The sequence below is a fragment of the Lygodium microphyllum genome, chromosome 23 (assembly GCF_053477565.2).
Source record: "Lygodium microphyllum isolate KBCC chromosome 23, Lygodium_microphyllum_v1.1.10, whole genome shotgun sequence".
Classification (NCBI taxonomy): domain Eukaryota; kingdom Viridiplantae; phylum Streptophyta; class Polypodiopsida; order Schizaeales; family Lygodiaceae; genus Lygodium; species Lygodium microphyllum.
The window spans coordinates 34,029,868-34,049,945 of record NC_141157.1 but is presented as its reverse complement, the minus strand read 5'-3'; the positions used below and the strand labels follow the sequence as shown (position 1 = coordinate 34,049,945).

The 20,078-nt window shown below is 44.7% G+C and overlaps 1 protein-coding gene across 2 annotated transcripts in view; it reads right to left on the bottom strand.

Annotated features, from left to right (window-relative positions):
- Positions 1-18,834, bottom strand: part of LOC148016043 (uncharacterized) — a 99,333-nt gene extending 80,499 nt beyond the window's left edge. Inside the window, exons 1-3 of one of the 2 annotated variants that reach the window (XM_087664460.1) lie at positions 18,537-18,834; positions 4,605-4,662; positions 4,306-4,523 (exon numbers count right to left, since the gene is read on the bottom strand). In XM_087664460.1, coding sequence (XP_087520586.1) covers positions 4,306-4,523; positions 4,605-4,662; positions 18,537-18,605 — 345 coding nt within the window. In that variant the 5' untranslated portion in view covers positions 18,606-18,834. The remainder of the gene's footprint in view (positions 1-4,305; positions 4,524-4,604; positions 4,663-18,536) is intronic. The other variant, XM_087664459.1, reaches the window with a different exon arrangement.
- Positions 18,835-20,078: the final 1,244 nt, after the last annotated feature.

Sequence of the window (20,078 nt, the reverse complement as noted above, 5' to 3'; positions counted from 1 at the left end):
AGAGATATTGCATTAGATGAAGTGGGATTAGTTAGATCAGCCCAAGATAGAGAGATAATAGAATATGGAACACACCTACTAGCACTGGGAAGTGCACATGGTTTGGCCATCCTTAACGGGCTACCACAGTGGCCAAGATCTAATGGCTTCACATGTTGGAATAACAAGAAAGGGTCAAGCACAGTGGACTATTTGATTGGATCACCCACCTTGCTACCTGACATAAAAAGTTTTGAAATCTCAGACAGACCAATTGGATTAGTAGCAGACCATGCTATTCTAGCTTTCACAATGCAATATGGGCATATACACGAAGCACAGTCACACATACCAAAATTACCACGCTATGATTTTGTGGAAGCGACCTCACACATATACAGCATTACTGTGTGAGATGCATTGAGGGAGCTAGACACACAGGCCTCTCTGGATGAGTTTACAGGACAGTTAGCCGAGATAATACACACTTCAGCAGCATACGCTTTCCCACACACTACACCGTCAGATAAACCTCCACGAGGTAATGCTCCACAGAATGGCTGGTATGATGATGAGTGGAGGGAGACACAAGCACGTTTTCAGCGAGAGCTGGCACTTGGCATATGCACACATAAGCATGCTCGAACACTCTTCAAACGGTTGGTACGCAAAAAGAAGCGGGAATACCTGAGCAGACTAGAAACAGAAATGTATTCCATGTTCTTGGGGCAGGACAGCAAGAGAGCATGGAAAAAAATGCATGAGAACCAGCCACCCCTACAAATTACTAGACCGGATGATTGGCATGGATATGCTTGCACACTCTATGATATCCCTGGCCAAGATCCTATGCCACTCCCCTCAACCTCAAGACCAGCAAATTGCAGATTTTTCACAGAAAAAAAAGTGAGGAATGCCATATGGAAACTGAAAAATGGAAGAGCCCAAGACCATGAGGGTTTAGTGGCTAAACACTTCACGCATGCCTATGATATTCTGGCACCAATGCTGGCTCACATCTTTAATAGGGCAGTTTGTGAGGGATTTCCAACCTGTTGGTCAGACCATATTATTGTGCCGCTCTTTAAGAGTGGAGACCCCGCGCTACCTAGTAACTACCGAACTATCATGATTGGACACATGCTGGCCAAGATATATGGCTCTATCGTGGAACAAGCGTTGAGTGAATGGGCCGAGATGCATGGCCTGAGGTCAAAAGGCCAGGCTGGCTTCAGGAGGGGATATACAACTCTAGACCATATCTTTACGTTGAGGGCAATCATTGAAGAAGGCAAGGCATTCAAGAAAAAGATCTATTTCTGTTTTGTGGACTTTCGCAAGGCCTTTGACACAGTGCCACGCGCTAGACTCATGAAAAGATGCAAAACATTGATGTGCCCGTAGAGATACAGTGGAGTATCTATGCCCTGTATGAGACAGTGACAGGCAGAGTACCAACACCTGAGGGCATCTCAAATACAGTCAATAGCACCATTGGGGTGAAACAAGGCTGTCCACTTTCACCGACACTTTTTGGGCTGTATATAGATGAAATTTCAGAATATGTAGATAGGATGGGTGGGGCCCGAGCCAGCCTAGCTGGAGTGCTGATACCATTACTGCTTTATGCCGATGATATTGTACTTATATCTGACTCACCTGAGGGACTAAATCGACACTTGGATGCATTATCATCTTTTTGCAGAGATAGAGATCTTAAGGTGAACCTTGGGAAAACTAAAGTTATGGTATTTAACACTTCAGATGCTTGGGTGACAAGAGCTGAGCACCAGTTTACTTTTGACAGAGAGCCAGTGGAGATGGTTAGGCAGTATGTTTATTTGGGGGTCACATTGAAGGGACCACAGTTCTCTTGGAGAGAGACATCAGAGGCTCGTTTGGCAAAAGCATATGCAGCCTTAGGTGCATTGGAGAGGCAATGTGCTCACATACAATTTCATGAGCCGCGCACCAAACTGTGGCTTTTTGACACCTTGGTTACACCCACACTCCTATATGGGGCAGCTATTTGGGGTCCGAGTCTGTTTCACACGAGGAGACAGCCTTTGGGAGACCAGGATGGACCAGAGAAGGAATACTATGATGAATGGGAGCATATGGAAAGACAACTGGTCATGATGATCTCACGCATGATACGAGCGAAGAGCTCGACCCCACATGAGATTATCAAAGCTGAGTTGGGGGCATCACCCATGGTGGCTGAGGCCTTGGTTCAGGCAGTGACTTTCATACATAGACTATGGGACCTCCCCCAAGATAGATACCCACAGCTGGCCCTGGCCTCTTCTAGACAACTAGCAGCAGACAGTGACAAACACTGTTGGTATGCTCAAATGAGTACATGGATGCGTCTACATGGTCTGCAGATTGACAGACTACCCCCCTTTGACTATAGCCTGGATTGCCCTACACTTGACCTAAGCCGATCAGAGCTAAACCATGTGATCAGAGCAGACATACTGAAGTTAGATACGGAGAAGACCTGGATCCGCCGACCCCCCTCGCCCCATGGCATGAGGATGGCACACTACCAGACCCACTTCCTCCAGGTATCTAAGGATGGTTTCATCACCCGACCCAATTACATGGACACACAGTTGCCTCATGGACTACGCACAGTTATTGGTCAGATCCGCACCTCATCCCACCACCTGAGGATTGAGACAGGCAAATGGGAGGGTATACAGACAGAAGAATGCATATGCCCACTATGCGACAGAGAGCCAGAGAGAGAGGAACACTACATCTGCCGATGCACTGTATATTATGACATACGAGGTAGATACCACTGTCTGTTTCGAGAGGGTTTTGGACCCCTGAGACGGATCATGCAGTTTGAGGATCAGAGATGCTTGGGATTTTTCCTCTTGGAGCTTCAGAGACGCAGAGCAACAATTCTACGGAGTAGGAGGCCCCCACAGCTCGGCTCACATAGACAGAGAGCAGTCACTAACTTTTTCACTGATACACGACAGAGTATGGCAGATACCACTGCTACTGCCACACAGCCTACAAGAGTACATCATCATTGGACCTCATCTTCTGTAGGTGTCCCTTTGGATAGAGCAGTGGCACTTAGCCGGTCTAGGCGCCCACGTCCACCCGGACGAAGGCCTAGACATCCACACCACAGACAAATTAAAGCCATCATTGAGCGCCACAAGAGACAGATGCCGAGACGCCTCAGCCATGCAGAGATACACCTCCCTAGAAAACAGACATATCATTGATGGAGAGTTTTCCTTTCTCTACTCTCACTTTCAGATCACTGACATGTTTTCCTTTTATAGGACACTATTTCATTTCCTTTTCAGTCTTATAGGCATGTTTTTCATCTTTTTTCTCGTTCCAGATGAGAAACACACCATCATTGTATGTAGTGCTTTGGTCTCATAGGCCACATTGGCCTTTTAGAGACGTTAATATACTCTCTCTCTCTCTCTCTCTCTCTCTCTCTCTCTCTCTCTCTCTCTCTCTCTCTCAGCCACGACATGCCCCTGCACAATGCACACGATGCAGGCACATGGCAGCAAGGGCACATCACAGCATGCTGATGGCCAAGTGAATGCAAGATAGGTGGCGTGCAAATCAGATCAATGGCGCCAAGGTCTAGCACACAGACAATGGCATCCTTCTGTGCACACACACAGCTTTTCTTTGGCTCTCTCTCTCTCTCTCTCTCTCTCTCTCTCTCTCTCTCTCTCTCTCTCTCTCACCTGATGTATGATATATTACACCCCATCATATCCACTAGGTGAAGCCCTTTGCCCAATGTATCATACATTATACCCAATCATATCCACGAGATGAAGCCCCTTGCCCAATGTATGATATATTATACTTCCTCATACCCATCCAATGGAGCTAGTGCTAGATTACTCATTAGTCATCATGGTTGTACTGTTATAGCACTCTACAATGCATTTGACAAGACTTACTTACTTTTGAGTTTTTATATGATATTGGAAACATGAATTCTTGTTGTACATTGATTTATCACAAAGGCCAATTTTGTTCTCTACTAGGCATTTATATATCTTTCTTCTTTTCTCTCTATCCATAAGAAGTCTCGCATTTGAGCTAAAAGGTTCATTTTTAAGCAAAAGACTAGCATTAAAATTTAGGAAACAATTTTTGAAAATGTAACTACATGACCATAAAACTAAGCTATCCAAACATCAAAAACAAAAGACATTAATATAGGCAACTAGGGACCATCAAGGAGGGAAGAAGGGAGACCATGAGGAGGTGGCACAAAACTACAACTCAAACATGTGAAAATCGTGCCAAACAAGAATAAATTACCTTAGGCAAGCCACCAACTCCAAGTGCCGCATCTAGAGATAAAGAGCCAGTGGATATGACTGGTACTTCTTTTGTATTGTCATCTCTCCCTAACCACATAACAGTTTCACTCCCAAAAGTACTTGATATTCGGGACAAGGTTTCCCGTAGCGCAATCTTTCTTTCAGATGTATTCTCTTCGACAGTAGAGCTGCATTCCTTGGATTTACATCTTCCACCTAGACACAAAACAAATTCCACATTTCAAGTTAAAATTTAACAACTCAATCTTCCATTTAATTAAAAATGATAGAGTTTACCCTTTGATGCAAAGCACCGTGTAGTGTCCCTAGTCCATTTCCAAAGCTGACAACCAACCTAAAAGCACAAGTTTTCCATCAAGCTACATGATGACAGACTATACAAAAAATTAGGATGTGTCATGTTCAACTCAAGTATGCTCGTCTAACAACTTTGCAAACCCTTGATAAAAGAAAAATTCATTTTATAACCAACAACATTTCTAATCATTGGCTTCGCATAATAACAACTAAAAGACAAAATGCATATTAGCAGCCTCTGCATCTCAAAAACCTCAACACATGCTATTTGAAAAGGAGAAATGATGAAACAATTGGCAATTTGTAGCATTTTGAGAAAACAAACTGCAAAGCTCCATAATTTGAATTTTGAACTCTATAACAATGGACCATTGATGGTTCACACAAGTTCTAGCACGGACAATTAAAACTTTTATCCACATTCAATTGTTTTCAAAACATAAACAAGGAAAATTTTGCCAAGGGTCATTGTTAGGGGGTCTCCTTCCATAGCAAAAGTTTCTTCAACAGCTTCTTTAGCCATACCACCAGCTTGGGGAGGAGGATTCAGATGAGTAGGATCACAGCACAACCAGTAGCCACTCCTCACTGGCATAGATAAGGCGTCTCAAATCATTTTTTAACCATTTTTGGAGGGGTTTGGATGATAGCTCCAAGCCTACGAAGATTTCTCTCTTCCTATGGCTAGTAGCTCATAGAAACTTAGCAGTAGGTACATAGCTTGAGTATAGCAAGGCTTGAGTAGCATGTGAGAGATGTGATGAGAGAAAGGAGACATCAAGATCCAAGGGAGTCTATGGCATTGTCGCAAAGCCCAAGAGGTGTGTGGAGGAGAGCCCTCAAGCTGGTCTTCCGTGACACAATATCAACTATGATTGCTACTTGGTTCACAAACAGAAGCCCACCATGCGAATATGAGGAGGAAGTCATAGCTTGCGTCATAAACAAAGGCCCACCACACAAATATGAGGACTTATAGAGATGTCACAAGTACATAAAATTTGAATGCTTTGCTTAGCATTTGATTAATTTAATAATCAAATGTGCAAATGTGAAATGCACATGTGATATGCAAGCAAGTTATTTCACGATAGAAAGCCAAGAGCCCTAAAATATAAGCTAGTCCAAAAACAAAAGTTGTAACAAGTTATGTTTGTCAGGTTGTAGATAGTTTCTGTTGTCAGATATTGGCCTAGAACACTTTAATTAGCCATAAATATCCATGGTGACACTAGAGACTTGGCATCAAGTTTAGTGTCAATCTAAGGTTAATAAGCGCTCTAAGATACTTGGGGGAAATTTTGGCTAGCCAATTTAATTGTTGACTGGTTAGATTATTTTTCTAGGAATGAAAATAATTATTAAATTAATTTTCAAAATTTATATTCTGAAAATTAATTTAACAAATTAATTCTCAAAATTTATATTCTGAAAATTAATTTAACGGGCTAGATAATGCTAGAAATTTAGTTTAGAAAACTACCACTTGGCAAAACTTGCCCACGTAAGGTTGGAAAAGCTAAATTGGAACTGAAGAGAGAAGAAAATCTTGTTTCTGAATTTTGGAGTTATTGGGAAGGGGTGTTAGCCTACTGCTGCTGAATTAGGGTTTGGCTTATGGGACATAGGCACTCTCTTAGGACCACACCTTTTAATGAAACTTCTGAGTAATTTACATATTTTGGGGCTGATTTAAAGAGCTAATCAATTTATAATGCATTTTTTAGCTCAATACCCCTTTCAAGCCCAAAACTAGAACCAAAAAAGGACTATAAGAAAAGCTCAAGCCCATTTTACCTGAAGGCGTCCTATCCCAAAGCAGCCTAGGCATCAAACAAAGAGTGTGCATTGGTTGCCCAATGGCCCACCAAGACTATGAAGGCAATAGTTATCTTACCAAGGGAGTCCAAGTGATCACCCCAGAGAGGCCAAGGCATCAGACAAAGGGTACTCGTCAACTACCCAATAGCCTACCAAGACCTAAGATGCAAAGAGTAATGCTACACGATGAGAATGCGCATGCAACAAGTGCCACTTGGATTGTGTCTCTGAATGGAGAAATTGTTCACTTGCCCAACAATACAAAGGGCAAGTACAACACACACGAAAGGCCAATGTCAAAGACAAATGCTGAAACCTGTAGATACCAAGTAAAGGGTAGGAACCCCCTCTCAATCATGGATGTCAATGCTAAAGGAGTAAGGGGAACCTAATATCGGTCTACGTGTGTGCCAAGAACCATGATGAAGAATGTAAAAAGGCTGAAAATCCAATTAGAAGGCTGCCAAGTGGCAAACTTTCCCATACAAGCTAGGGAAAACGTTGTTGTGGATTGATTAAGGATCATTCCAGCCAATTTGACCATTGTCGAGGCTAAGAGAGACAAGAGAGAGGTAATAGACAATATGCGCCAGCTGGGAGAGGCCATTTCCAGCCAAGAGAGAGGTTACCAACTGCAACCAACAGCACCAAAAGGCTGTTTATAGGCAAGAAACAACTAGTTTGGGGTCTCCAAGGGCCAGCAACTACATTTGGGCCTCCTGTAGAATGTGGGCTATGGCTAATCAACCATTCCCAACAAGGTAGCAACAAATTTGGCCCAATTTTGGTAAAAGATTTCTGAATTCTCTCTCTCCTCAGCATTCTCCTTCTTCCCCCAACAGATTCTTAGCAATCCTCCGAAATTCTCGGCCATTTTCAGGACCTAGTGAAGAGCAACTATGTGTTTGCTATCGCCACCCCTAATTTACCACTTGGCACCAACTACTAGAAATTGGGCATTTTCAAAGATTCTAAGAGGCCAGCCCATCCCAATTGTATTTGGGGCTAGATTTGACTGCACAAGGGTCAATTGAAATCCCCTGTCAAATCAAGGGGTGAATTGGTTGGAAGGCTTGCTAGTCACTTATAACAGCCAAAAGCATTGGATTTTAAAGGAGATTGGAGCGATCTTAGTGTACTTCTTCAAGTTAACAAATAGTTAAAGAAATACTACAAGGGGCACCAATTTCTGGTGCCAATTAGGAGTCTACCATCGAAGATTAATTAATAACGTTTGTATTTCAGTTTATGTGAAATTATTGCTTGCTGAAGTTAGTGTATATCACCGCCCTTTCGGAGAAGAAAGGATGGTTTCATGGTTCCACTGCAGGGATACCATCAACTCCCTTGAGTTGGTGGGCCTATGGCACCTAATTGGAAGTCAAAAGCATTGCATACATGCTGAATTTGCAATCAGCTGAGTGCTGCAGCAAGCATGTCTTCATATAGTGAGATGGAATCAAGCAATAATGATGCCTCTCCGTTTGAAAATTCATAAAGTGAAGGGTGAAATGCATTGCCTAATCTTGGACAAGGCATTCAGCATAGGTAGCAAGCTGTTAATGTGTAGTCCAAAATGCAAGTCCTTGAAGGCCTCTTAATACTAACGACCAACAAGAAGATGAAGAATATGATGACCAATTTAAAGATTAGTTGAGGACAGCAGCTGATATCTTTGCCCAATTCGCTAAGGATCCTCAATTTATGTGATTCTTGAATTCCTCAAAGAAGGATAACAAAGCCAAGAAGAGGAAGTCATCTTCTAGACACCTAAAGAAAAGCCAATATAGCATCATAACATTCCAAATGTGTCCAATGAACAAAAGAAACCAATGACAATGGGGCAATCAATTCAAATGCAAGGCCAATTTGGAAGTAATAATCCAATGGTTTTTGGACAGCAAAGCATGCATGTTAATGTGGGTTACCCGAGGTACTTTGTGTTAGAGATCACGTCATCCCCTAGACAGGCACAAGTAGTATACAATCAATTTAGGACAGATTTATGCATTTCTTGAGCAGGATGGATAGTTTGCAACAATCTCCATCAATTTGCACAACATCCTAGGTGCCTTCAACTAATGCGGAAAGGAAGCACCTATTTGGATCCTTTACACCCATGTACCCACATAGATGAGGCTCAACTACCCCACCTCACCACCCTCTCACACTCCCTCTTGTTGAGCTAAAATATGCATTACTTGCTGATTAGCCTCTTAAACAGCACCAAAACTCACTAAAAATGCTCTTTTAGAGTAAAACCCTAAAACGGGGAGCAGTTCGAGAGAGTTCAGTGGAAACCCTAAAATGGGGAGCGGTTCGAGAAAGTTTAGTGGAAACCCTAATTTTTGGGGCGCCCTTCCACATCTATAAATAGACAGGCTGCCCCCATTCAGTAATCATCCTTGTTTGCAGGTTACACCAGCCCACACACCCTCTACTGCTGTTGGCGCCCAATTTCCAGCCTGCAGCCCGCCTCCATCTGCTGTCCAGCCATCATCGACTTCAGCCACATCATCTTCAGCCTGTCCATTGCTGTAGGCAACAACTCTCAGCTACTGGCAACTGCTCCAAACTGTCCCGGACTGCTGTTCAGCCTACTGACCATCATCTCCAGGGTCAGCCAGCCTGCGTTTTCAGCATTGCAGGCCCTAACACTCTCAGACACTGTTTCAGCCTGCTGTTTACAGCAAACTGTGCACAGTTTCCAGCCCCCGATCGGTGGTACACTGCTGCGTTTACCAGTTTCCAGCCTCCAGACTGCTGCGTTTTGGTGACCAGCCTGCTGCCATTCCACTATTCAGCACTCCTACACTCCGACTAGTGGTCACAAACTTGGGATCCGTCTTCGATGGACGTCACACTCCGACATTGCTCTGCCCCTGAGCACACTATACACTCTTATATTCATTTACAGCGTTCATTCACTTCAGAGTTGTGTTCTCTCTCTCCCTTCTTCTATTTGTGTTTGAGTTTTGAGTTTTGCGTTTAGGGTTTGAGTTTTGCCCTCTGTGTTTGTGTCTGTGTCTTTGTGTTTCTATCGTGGTCGTACACACTGTGTCCTCAGTGCAAACCCTAGCAGTCTTCTTAACATGGTATAAGAGCCGGTGCTCTTGTAAAGAGTATCCTGCGGATATTGTTGAGAGCTAGTCTTTGTGCGAGGCAAAAATACGCTCGTAGCCGAATCACAATGTCCCAGAGACCTTCTCCAGTTCCTATGATGTCTTATCAGGCTTCTCCATCATTAGAGGCCTTGAGACAGCATTATGGACTCGGTGAGGAGGACGACACTCCACCTTCACCAGATTTCACTAACATGACAAAGGACTTTGAGGAGTACTATCGCAACAAGTACAGTGATGTTTACACCCCTCCTACCAGTTTTGCTACCACATCCGGACCGGTTGGTGAGGTTGGCCACCTCTCCGATCATGGAGGACATGCGGCATTTGGAACGTCTGGCGATCCATCTTCATCTTCTCAGACAGGTTCAATGTCGGGTTTATACAATTCTTTTGTGTTGCATGAATCAAACCCCTCGCCTATTTCTTCTTTTGAGGTACAGGATCCGGATGGCTTTGCGTATGTGAACTTCAATAGAGGGGGCTCACGAAGCAGACGGAATTCAGGTACTTCTACAGCTTCTGTTTCATTGAGCATATCACACACACTTCTCACTTCCCTCCCATCCCACCCTCTTCTATATCACACCTTGATCATCTCTCATCATCTTTCCAAAATCTTGGATTATATTCCATATCTGCATCACACACCCTAGGGGTTGGATCTACCATCTCCGTTCCTAGCACCTTTTCCTTCACCCCATTCTCTACCTCTTTGAACCATGGTACTTTGTTAGGGGGAATGCCACCCTTTAACACAGTGTCTCTAACCTTTCAGCAAATAAGCACACCCATCACTCCTGGGTCGACTGTGATGGGCATCCCCCTCACTATCCCCAGCTTCACATCTCCCATGACCACTCATACCCAGGGGTTTCCATCCTCAGCTTATGGTGCGTCTTCACACTCTCCTTGGGTTACACCTACGCAAGGATTCCCATCTTCTGCTCCCCGTGTTCCCATCCCACCTCCTTGGGTTCCTCATGTGGCTACCATACCCATGCCTAGTCAGCCCATCCCTACCTATGGATCCACCTTGCACACTATCCACATGCCTAGCAAGCACTCTAGGGCCCATTCCCAAGTGTACTCCACTCCTCCATCCTACTCCCACTACACTTTTTCACACTATCCATCTCCGAGCACTATCACTCCTGTTGCAACGGCCAAGAATGCCTTCACGGATAAGACACGTTTTAACAGGTCAAATTCCACTACTTGGTCGAATTTCATGCAACTAGTGCTTGAGTCTCAGGGTCTTTGGGACCTCGTTATTGGTCTAGAGCCTATGCCAGACCCTCGACTATCTCACCCTGACTACATCCGTCAATGGAGAGTCCACAATGCTACAGCCAATGTTGAGCTGATGCAGGGATTGCTTCCTGAGTTTCACTCTCAGTTGCAACACTTCCTGCTCGCGTTAGAGCGTTGGAGTCACCTTCTCGACCGCTATGCGGCTCGTGATCGTACTCCGCGCATCAATCTCGACTTTGAGCTTCAAGAGTTCTCTCTTAAGGAAGGGGATGATCTGAAAGTCAAGCTGGCTAACTATAGGCGGTTACTTGCCGAGTTCACCACTACTGGCTCTCCAAAGTCAGATGACGATCAGGTTACATTCTTCTTGAATAAGTTGCCCGCAAAATACTTCAATTTCATTCAACACATCATCTCCCAACCTCGATTGCCAACCTTCTACGAGTTTGAGTGCCATTTCTTGCGTTACGCAAGGTTGCATGATCAAGTCCACAAGAAATCCTCATCACAGCCTTATTCAGAGCATAGGGGGTTGGTTGCTTCTTCTTCGAGAGGGAAAACCACCAGTGGCAAGAACTCGCTAGATGCGAAGGCAATCCAATCAAAGGGTGACTCCTCTTCCTCCAATGGAACTAAAGAATCAACACCTATTTGGCAGCAACTCCCTAAGAAAAACCAGTTTTGCACACACTGCCAGAGAGCAGGCCATATGGACGAGGAGTGTCGCTCCAAGGCCCAAGGTCTTCCACTTGAAAAGCCTCTGCAGACCACTGCGACTACACAGTCCAGTGGGGCTACGCCTTCCGCTCCTGCTTCATCTACTTCCTCAACACTCACTATTGCTGCTGGATATGTGGCTCAAGTACAGCCTCAACAGCCCATCTCTTTCACTACCCTTGAGGGACTGGCTGATTGGTTTGCAGGTTCCGATCTCGTTGCACTTCATGCATCTATCTCACCTTCCTCCCCACCTCGTTAGGCGTTCCCTTGGCAGAGCCCTGCTACTGGACGTATGCGATGGTGGCCACCTTCTTAGACTAGCATGTCTCTAGGTCCTTTCGGATACCCTAGGTCGGTCTAGCATTCATTTTTTGTACTCTTAGAGTCGGGCCCATAGGATTTTTGTCTCTACATTTTAAATCTTCCGCTACATTTACTCACACACACATACACATTTGCATCTTTGCACTTGTTCCTTCAGTTAGCTTTTCATTTTTGTTTTGTTTTGTTTTTGGAGCATCTCACTGCAGAAACACAAAGAGACAAACGCAGACACAGAGGGCAAAATTCAAACCCTAAACGCAAAACTCAAAACTCAAACACAAACAGAAGAAGGGAGAGAGAGAACACAACTCTGAAGTGAATGAATGCTGTAAATAAATGTAAGAGTGTACAGTGTGCTCAAGGGCAGAGCAATCTTGGAGTGTGACGTCCACCGAAGACGGATCCCAAGTCTGTGACCACCAATTGGAGTGTAGGAGTGCTGATAGCGAATGGCAACAGGCTGGTCACCAAAACGCAACAGTCTGGAGGCTGGAAATTGGTAAACGCAGCAGTGTACCACCGATCGGAGGCTAGAAACTGTGCACATTCTGCTGTAAACAGCACGCTGAAACAGTGTCTGATGTGGCTGGCGATGACTGCATGATGATGATGTCTCCAGCAGCTGACGTCAACATGGATGAAGGTGCCAAAAGCAGGAGCAAACACCGATGGAGTGCCAACAGTCTCGAGGGCTAGACAGCCACGTGGAAGGAGGCTAATGGCTGAAATCTGCACGTGGAGTGAGAAACCTACACAGACGGAATGAGACTAAATGGGTGCAACCTGTCTATTTATAGATGTGGAAGGGCACCCCAAAAATTAGGGTTTTCACTGAACTCTCTCGAACCGCTCCCCGTTTTAGGGTTTCCACTAAACTCTCTCAATCCACTCCCCGTTTTAGGGTTTTACTCTAAAAGAGCATTTTTTAGTGTATTTTGGGACTATTTAAGAGGCTAATCAGCAAGTAATGCATGTTTTAGCTCAACGTCTCCTCTCAGGCCCAAAACTGAGCCGAAAGGTTAGGCCAACCACTGCGATGTTTATTGACCCCAAGACGTCCCATCCCAAAGCAGCCAGGGCCTCGCACAAAGGGTGCATGTCGACTGCCCAGTGGCCTACCAAGACTACAAAGGTGATGGTTATCTTACCAAGGGAATCCAAGTATTCACCCCAGAGAGGACAAGGCATCGGACAAAAGATGCATGTCGACCGATTGAGTAATAGTGACCCAGAAGACGAGAGGAAGTAGGGTACACCCAAAACATCACAAAACAGAACAAGCTAACCCATCCACTTAGGGTGTTGATGACGAGAAAAAATAGGTGATGAGATATCCATGTGATGAAGGATGGTAGTGTGGTAACAACAGCCGCTGATGGAAACAGCTTAGGATCCGCTCAAGGGGTGCTCTACACAATGAGATACAAAGTATGCTACATGCTGAAGAATCCTCATGCAACAGGTGCCACTTAGACAGTGTCCCTCATGGGGAAATTGTTCACTTGCCCAAGCGCCCTAGTACAAAAATGATGAAAGCGTACAATGCAAAGAGTAAGATACAACAGGGGGAAAAATCCAATGTCGAAGCAAAGTGCTGAAGCCTATAGAATACCAAGAAGGGTAGGAACCCCCTCTCAACCTGGAAGCCTGATGTTAGTCTTTGGATGGTGCCGAGAACCATAAGGAATGAAAGAAGAGAGGTGGATGAAGAACCCCGCTAGAAGAGCAAGGTAGAAGTCACCGCCATGATAGCATCGAGAGAGATGTTGCAGGATCCGCCTCAGGAGGGAAACCACCATACTAGTAGAAGAGCAAGCACACCTAGGATGATGAAACCATGAAAGGAACGGTGTGCATCCCCACATCTCTAGCCCAGGTAGGACCAAAGCAATCGGCAAGTTAGCCCTACACTGAAAGACAAAACCCTGCAAAAGAGATGAGAATCTGCAAACACAGAGGTTAATGGTGAGATGCACCAAAGCAAAACATAAAAGAAAGAAAATCTAACTCAAAAGAAATCAATGAATGTGTATGTGTATGAGTAAATGCAGCGGAAGTCAAAAGAATGGAAACGCTAAGGACAATGAATCCTATGGCCCCAGCTCTAAGAGTGCGAAAAATGAATGCTAGATTGACGTAGGGTATTCGAAAGGACCTAGAGACATGCTAGTCTAAGAAGGTGGCCACCATCGCGTACGTCCAGTAGCAGGACTCTACCAAGGGAATGCCTAACGAGGTGGGGAGGAAGGTGAGATAGATACATGAAGTGCAACGAGATCGGAACATGCAAACCAATCAGCCAATCCCTCAAGGGTAATGAAAGAGATGGGCTGCTGAGGCTGTACTTGAGCCACATGTCCAGCAACAACAGTGAGTGTTGAGGAAGTAGATGAAGCAGGGACGGAAGGCGTAGCCCCACTGGACTCTGTAGTCGCAATGGTCTGCAGAGGCTTTCAAGTGGAAAACCTTGGGCCTTGGAGCGACACTCCTCGTCCACATGGCTTGTTCTCTGGCGGGGTGTGCAAAACCGATTTTTCTTAGGGATTTGCTACCAGATAGGTCTAGATTCTTTGGTTCCATCTGAGGAAGAGGAGTTACCCTTTGATTGGCTTGCCTTCGCATCTTGCGAGTTCTTGCCACTAGTGGTTTTCCCTCCCGAAGAAGAGACAACAAAACCCCTCTGCTCTAATTAAGGCTGGGATGAGAATTTCTTGTGGACTTGATCATGCAGCCTCGCGTAACGCAAGAACTGGCACTCTAACTCGTAGAACGTTGGCAATCGAGGTTGGAAGATCATGTGTTGAATGAAATTGAAGTATTTTTCGAGCAACTTATTCAAGAAGAATGTAACCTCATCGTCATCTAACTTTGAAGAGCCAGTAGTGGCGAACTCGGAAAGTAACCGCCTATTTTCAACCAGCTTGACTTTCATATCATCCCTTTCCTTACTAGAGAACTCTTGAAGGTCAAAGTCGAGATTGATGTGCCAAGTACGATCATGAGCCGCATAGCAGTTGAGAAGGTGACTCCAACGCTCTGACGCGAGCGGAAAGTACTGCAACTGAGAGTGAAACTTAGGAAGCAATCCCTGCATCAACTCAACATTGGCTGTGGCATTGTGGGCTCCCCTTTGACGGATGTAGTCAGGGTGAGTTAGTCGAGAGTCTGGCATAGGCTCTAGACCAATGACGAGGTCCCAAAGACCATGAGACTCAAGCAATTGTTGCATGAAATTAGACCAAGTGGTGAAATTCGACCCGTTGAAACATGTCTTGTCCGTGAAGGCATTCTTGGCCATTGCAACAAGACTGGTAGTTCTCGGAGATGGATAGTGTGAAAAAGTGTAGTGTGGGTAGGATGGGGGGGAGTGGAGTACACTTGGGAATGGGCCCTAGAGTGCCCACCAGGCATGCGGATAGTGTGTAAGGTGGATCCATAGGTAGGGATGGGCTAACTAGGCATGGGCATGGTAGCCACATAAGAAACCCAAGGAGGTGGGATGGGAACACGGAGAGCAAAAGATGGGAATCCCTGCGTAGGTATAACCCAAGGAGAGTGTGAAGATGCACCATAAGCTGAGGATGGAAACCCCTGCATATGAGTGGTCATGTGAGATGTGAAGCTGGGGATAGTGAGGGGAATGCCCATCACAGTCGACCCAGGAGTTATAGGTGTGCTCCTTTGCTCAAAGGTGAGAGGCAATGTGTTAAAAGGTGGCATTCCCCCTAACGAAGTACCATGGTGCAAAGAGGTAGAGAATGAGGTGGAGAAGGAAAAGGTGCTAGGAGCGGAGATGGAAGATCCAAACCCCTAGGGTGTGTGATGCAGATGTGAAGTGTAATCCAAGGTTTTGGAAAGATGATGAGAGGTAATCAAGGTGTGATATAGAAGAGGGTGGGATGGGAGGAAGTGAAGTATGTGTGATATGCTCAAATGAAACAAAAGCTATAGATGTACCTGAATTCCGTCTGCTTCGTGAGTCCCCCTCTATTGAAGTTCACATACGCAAAGCCATCCAGATCCTGTACCTCAAAAGAATAAACAAGCAAGGATTTTGATTCATGCAACACAAAAGAATTATACAAACCTGACATTGGACCTGGTTGAGATGATGAAGATGGATCGCCAGATGTTCCGAATGCCATATGTCCTCCATGATTGGAGAGGTGGCCAGCCTTACCAACCGGTCCGAATGTGGTAGCAAAACTAGTAGAAGGGGTGTAAACATCACTATACTTGTTGCGATAGTACTCCTCAAAGTCCTCCTCTGTCATGTTAGTGAAATCTAGTGAAGGTGGAGTATCGTCCTCCTCACCAAGTCCATAATGTTGTCTTAGGGCTTCCAATGATGCAGAAGCCTGATAAGACATCATAGGAACTAGAGAAGAAGGTATCTGGGACATTGTGATTTGGTTACAAGTCATATTGTGTACCTCGCACAAAGACTAGCTCTCCACAATATCCGCAAGATACTCTTTACAAGAGTACCGGCTCTAATACTATGTGAAGAAAACTGCTAGGATTTGCACTGAGGACACACAAAGTGTACGACCATGACAGAAACACAAAGAGATAGACACAAACACAGAGAGCAAAACTCAAACCCTAAACACAAAACTCAAAAACTCAAACCCTAAACGCAAAACTCAAAACTCAAACATAGAACTCAAACACAAACAGAAGGGAGAGAGAGAACGCAACTCTGAAGTGAATGAATGTTGTAAATAAATGTAAGAGTGTACAGTGTGCTCAAGGGCAGAGCAATCTCGGAGTGTGACGTCCACCGAAGACGGATCCCAAGTCTGTGACCACCAATCGGAGTGTAGGAGTGCTGAATAGTGAATGGCAGCAGGCTGGTCACCAAAACGCAGCAATCTAGAGGCTGGAAACTAGTAAACGCAACAATGTACCATCGATCGAAGGCTGAAAACTGTAAACAGCAAATTGAAACAGTGTCTGATGTGACTGGCGATGACTAGATGATCAAATCGCAGCAGATAATGATGTCACCAGCAGTTGACGTCAGCATGGATGAAGGCTCCAACAGCAAGAGCAAACAGGGATGGAGTGACAGCTGTCTCGAGGGCTGGACAACCACGTGGGAGGAGGCTAATGGCTGAAATCTACACGTAGAGTGAGAAACCTACACAGATGGAATGAGACTGAATGGGTGCAACCTGTCTATTTATAGATGTGGAAGGGTGCCCCAAAATTTAGGGTTTCCATTAAACTCTCTCGAATTGCTCCCAGTTTTAGGGTTTCCACTGAACTCTCTCGGACCGCTCCCCATTTTAGGGTTTTACTCTAAAAGAGCATTTTTTAGTGTGTTTTGGGACTGTTTAAGAGACTAATCAGCAAGTAATGCATGTTTAAGGTCAACGCCCCCTCTTCTTCTTGTCAACATAAACATAAAGGTTGCATCAGGAGATAAGAAAATGAGCAACAAGAGGCTTCCTTCCAAAAAAAGATTCGTATCTCATATTGTGCAATGCAACAATCAGGGACATGTTGCAAATGCAATTTGTTGTAGATACTGCCTTAGCCAAAAGGGTATGAGATAAACCTTGGTGCTCAAGAATGGAACAGCCCATCTCCAACATGGTTCAATTTTATGACTCCACAACAACATTCTTCGATAGTGTGTTTGTATTAGCAAACTCCATGCATATACCACGTAGCATGCTATCTACAAAGCTTGTCAAACTCATGAGAGGCAAACTCTCCTCGAGATCTGCTTAAACTCTTCCAACCTTGAAGGCAAATTGCTTTTCAACAAAAGGCTTCCACTCACACAGAATTGGAAATAAGTCTCTTATTTTAACTCTAGAAAATATGAAGTCATTAACCAATAGCATGAACCATTTAGCTTTCCCTAAGAAAGACGCGCATGAGCCACACAAATCTGTATGTACCAAAAGAGTAGATGACCTCCGAGTAGATGCCTTGGGCCAATATCATCTCTCTCAAACAATTGAGGCATAAGAAGAAAGGTTGAAATGGAAATTTGGCACACCCTCAACCAATCCCTTTCAAGTAGCATGTCTAATGGAGTCAAAGTTTAGATGTCCATAACAAGCATACTGTAAGTATCCAAGTGCCAAAGAAAAGAAGACAACAAGGACTATGGACTTGTATTGCCCGCCCTTTCATGTGTCAAACTATCATATAGCTCGTAGCGTTGTATCCTCCACCAAACTGCCTCCTCTTTGAAGACCATGCAAGTCCCCAACACGAGACCATGTAGCATTGGAATATTCAAGCCCAAGTCTAGGACATAAAGGACTTTGTCTAATGAATCCTATTTGTCAAGAAGTGGTATCTAGTGTTTGGAGATATACTAGATTGTTATAAAAATGGCAAATACAAAGAATTTGAATCTCTTCAATATTTTGAGTTAAAGGTTTTTATATTACTAAAAAAATGGTTCTCGCCAACCTTACAAAAGCTAGAGCAGATAATGACTCACACTTCAGCGTAGGAAGTAAAAACACTTGGTTGTATGGCATGTTCGCAGGGGCAAGAAGAAGCTAATAAAAACACAATTTGACTAGTTGCTCCGCTATATACTTTTATATTTTTCCTCCTCCTTTAGAAATGTTTGCATGGACTTAGCATATGGAAACTGCAACACTGACATGTGAAGCTTGAGGAAGCTATCGACAGGTGTTACCTTGTGCTGTTGGAACTGCTTAGACATGGTCCTGCAGTAATCACGTCGGCGGAGAAGAACGCGGAGCATCCTCTCTCTCTCTCTCTCTCTCTCTCTCTCTCTCTCTCTCTCTCTCTAGCCGTGCTAGTCTCGGTCGCAGGTAAACTGTGGCATCACTGGCATACAAGCGTGCGTCACTTCAGAATATCGCACTGATTGCATCGTTCGTGTAAATTTAGGCGTTTACGGGAAAATTCTCAAGGTTTTTCAACATCCTTCAGAAGGCGTTTTAGTCTTTCGAGAATTGGTCACAAGGGCGTTTTAGCCTCTCACCGAATGGTCACAAGGGGTTTTCACCCTTCCAATGAAAGCTAATAATTTAAAAGATGCCTCAAGGCATGTATCCAAGGCTTGAACTTACGGCAATTGCGCACTGCCTCAAATGGATGAGGTAGTATGAAATCTATCCATGGTTTAGTTTATACATTAGAGGTGTCCAATTTTAACATATAAGGGTATTTGGCCTTGTGGTTGTAAGAATCTCCTTGAATAGAAATGGCGGGATTTAAGTCCTACTAAATCCCTTTTTAATAAATGAAAGTGTTGTTTTCTAATAAGTTTGGTGCTGATAGATTTCTAAGCGAGGGATCATCATCTATACTACATTATTATTTGGCCTACAAGTTCGAGAGGTGTCAAAGCACCAAGGAGCTCTCGAACCTAGCTCCCAAACCAAACCAAAGTCTACATGTGCCATTAATTGCTCATATGATTGGGGGTAGAGAGAAACATGGTCATTAATCTCTCACATGATTGGGTTAATCTCTCACATGATTGGGGGCAGGGAGAAATGTGATCTCTTTCTACCACCTCCTCCTCTCACTCTCGCTCACGGGTATCAGGCAGGAGCAGAACAGGAGCAGGTAGCAAGAGTATTAGCAGTGTATAGAGGGTCAGGAGCAAGCATGAGCAGGTAAGTCAATCCTCTCTCTCTCTTACTCAGAACATATTTTTGTTTAGTCCTTTCTCTCTCTCACAAGTCAACACACACACACACACACACACACACACACACACTCTCTCTCTCTCTCTCTCTCTCTCTCTCTCTCTCTCTCTCTCTCTCTCTCTCTCTCTCTCTCTCTCTCTCTCTCTCTCTCTCTCTCTCTCAAAGTCATAGCCTATGTGGGGCAGCAGATGGACTATCAAGTGGCACAAGTGGCACAAAAAGTCAACGGTAGGGCATTGCAAATGTTAGATGAAGTCTCGCAGCATCCAGACTATCCCGCGAAGGGAGAGAGAGAGAGAGAGAGATGTGTGTGTGTGTATGTGTGGCGGACTGTCCCACAGGAAGGTCGACAGCCTCTCTCTCTCTCTCTCTCTCTCTCTCTCTCTCTCTCTCTTTGTTTGTGGGGGGTAGCAAGTGGACTGTCATGGCCCAGTGGCACGAAAAGTCAATGGTGTCAGGCAGCGGCATGCGGACTGTCCCGCGGAGGGGGAGAGAGAGTGTGTGGCAGAATGTCCCGTGAGAGAGAGAGAGAGAGAGAGAGAGAGAGAGAGAGAGAG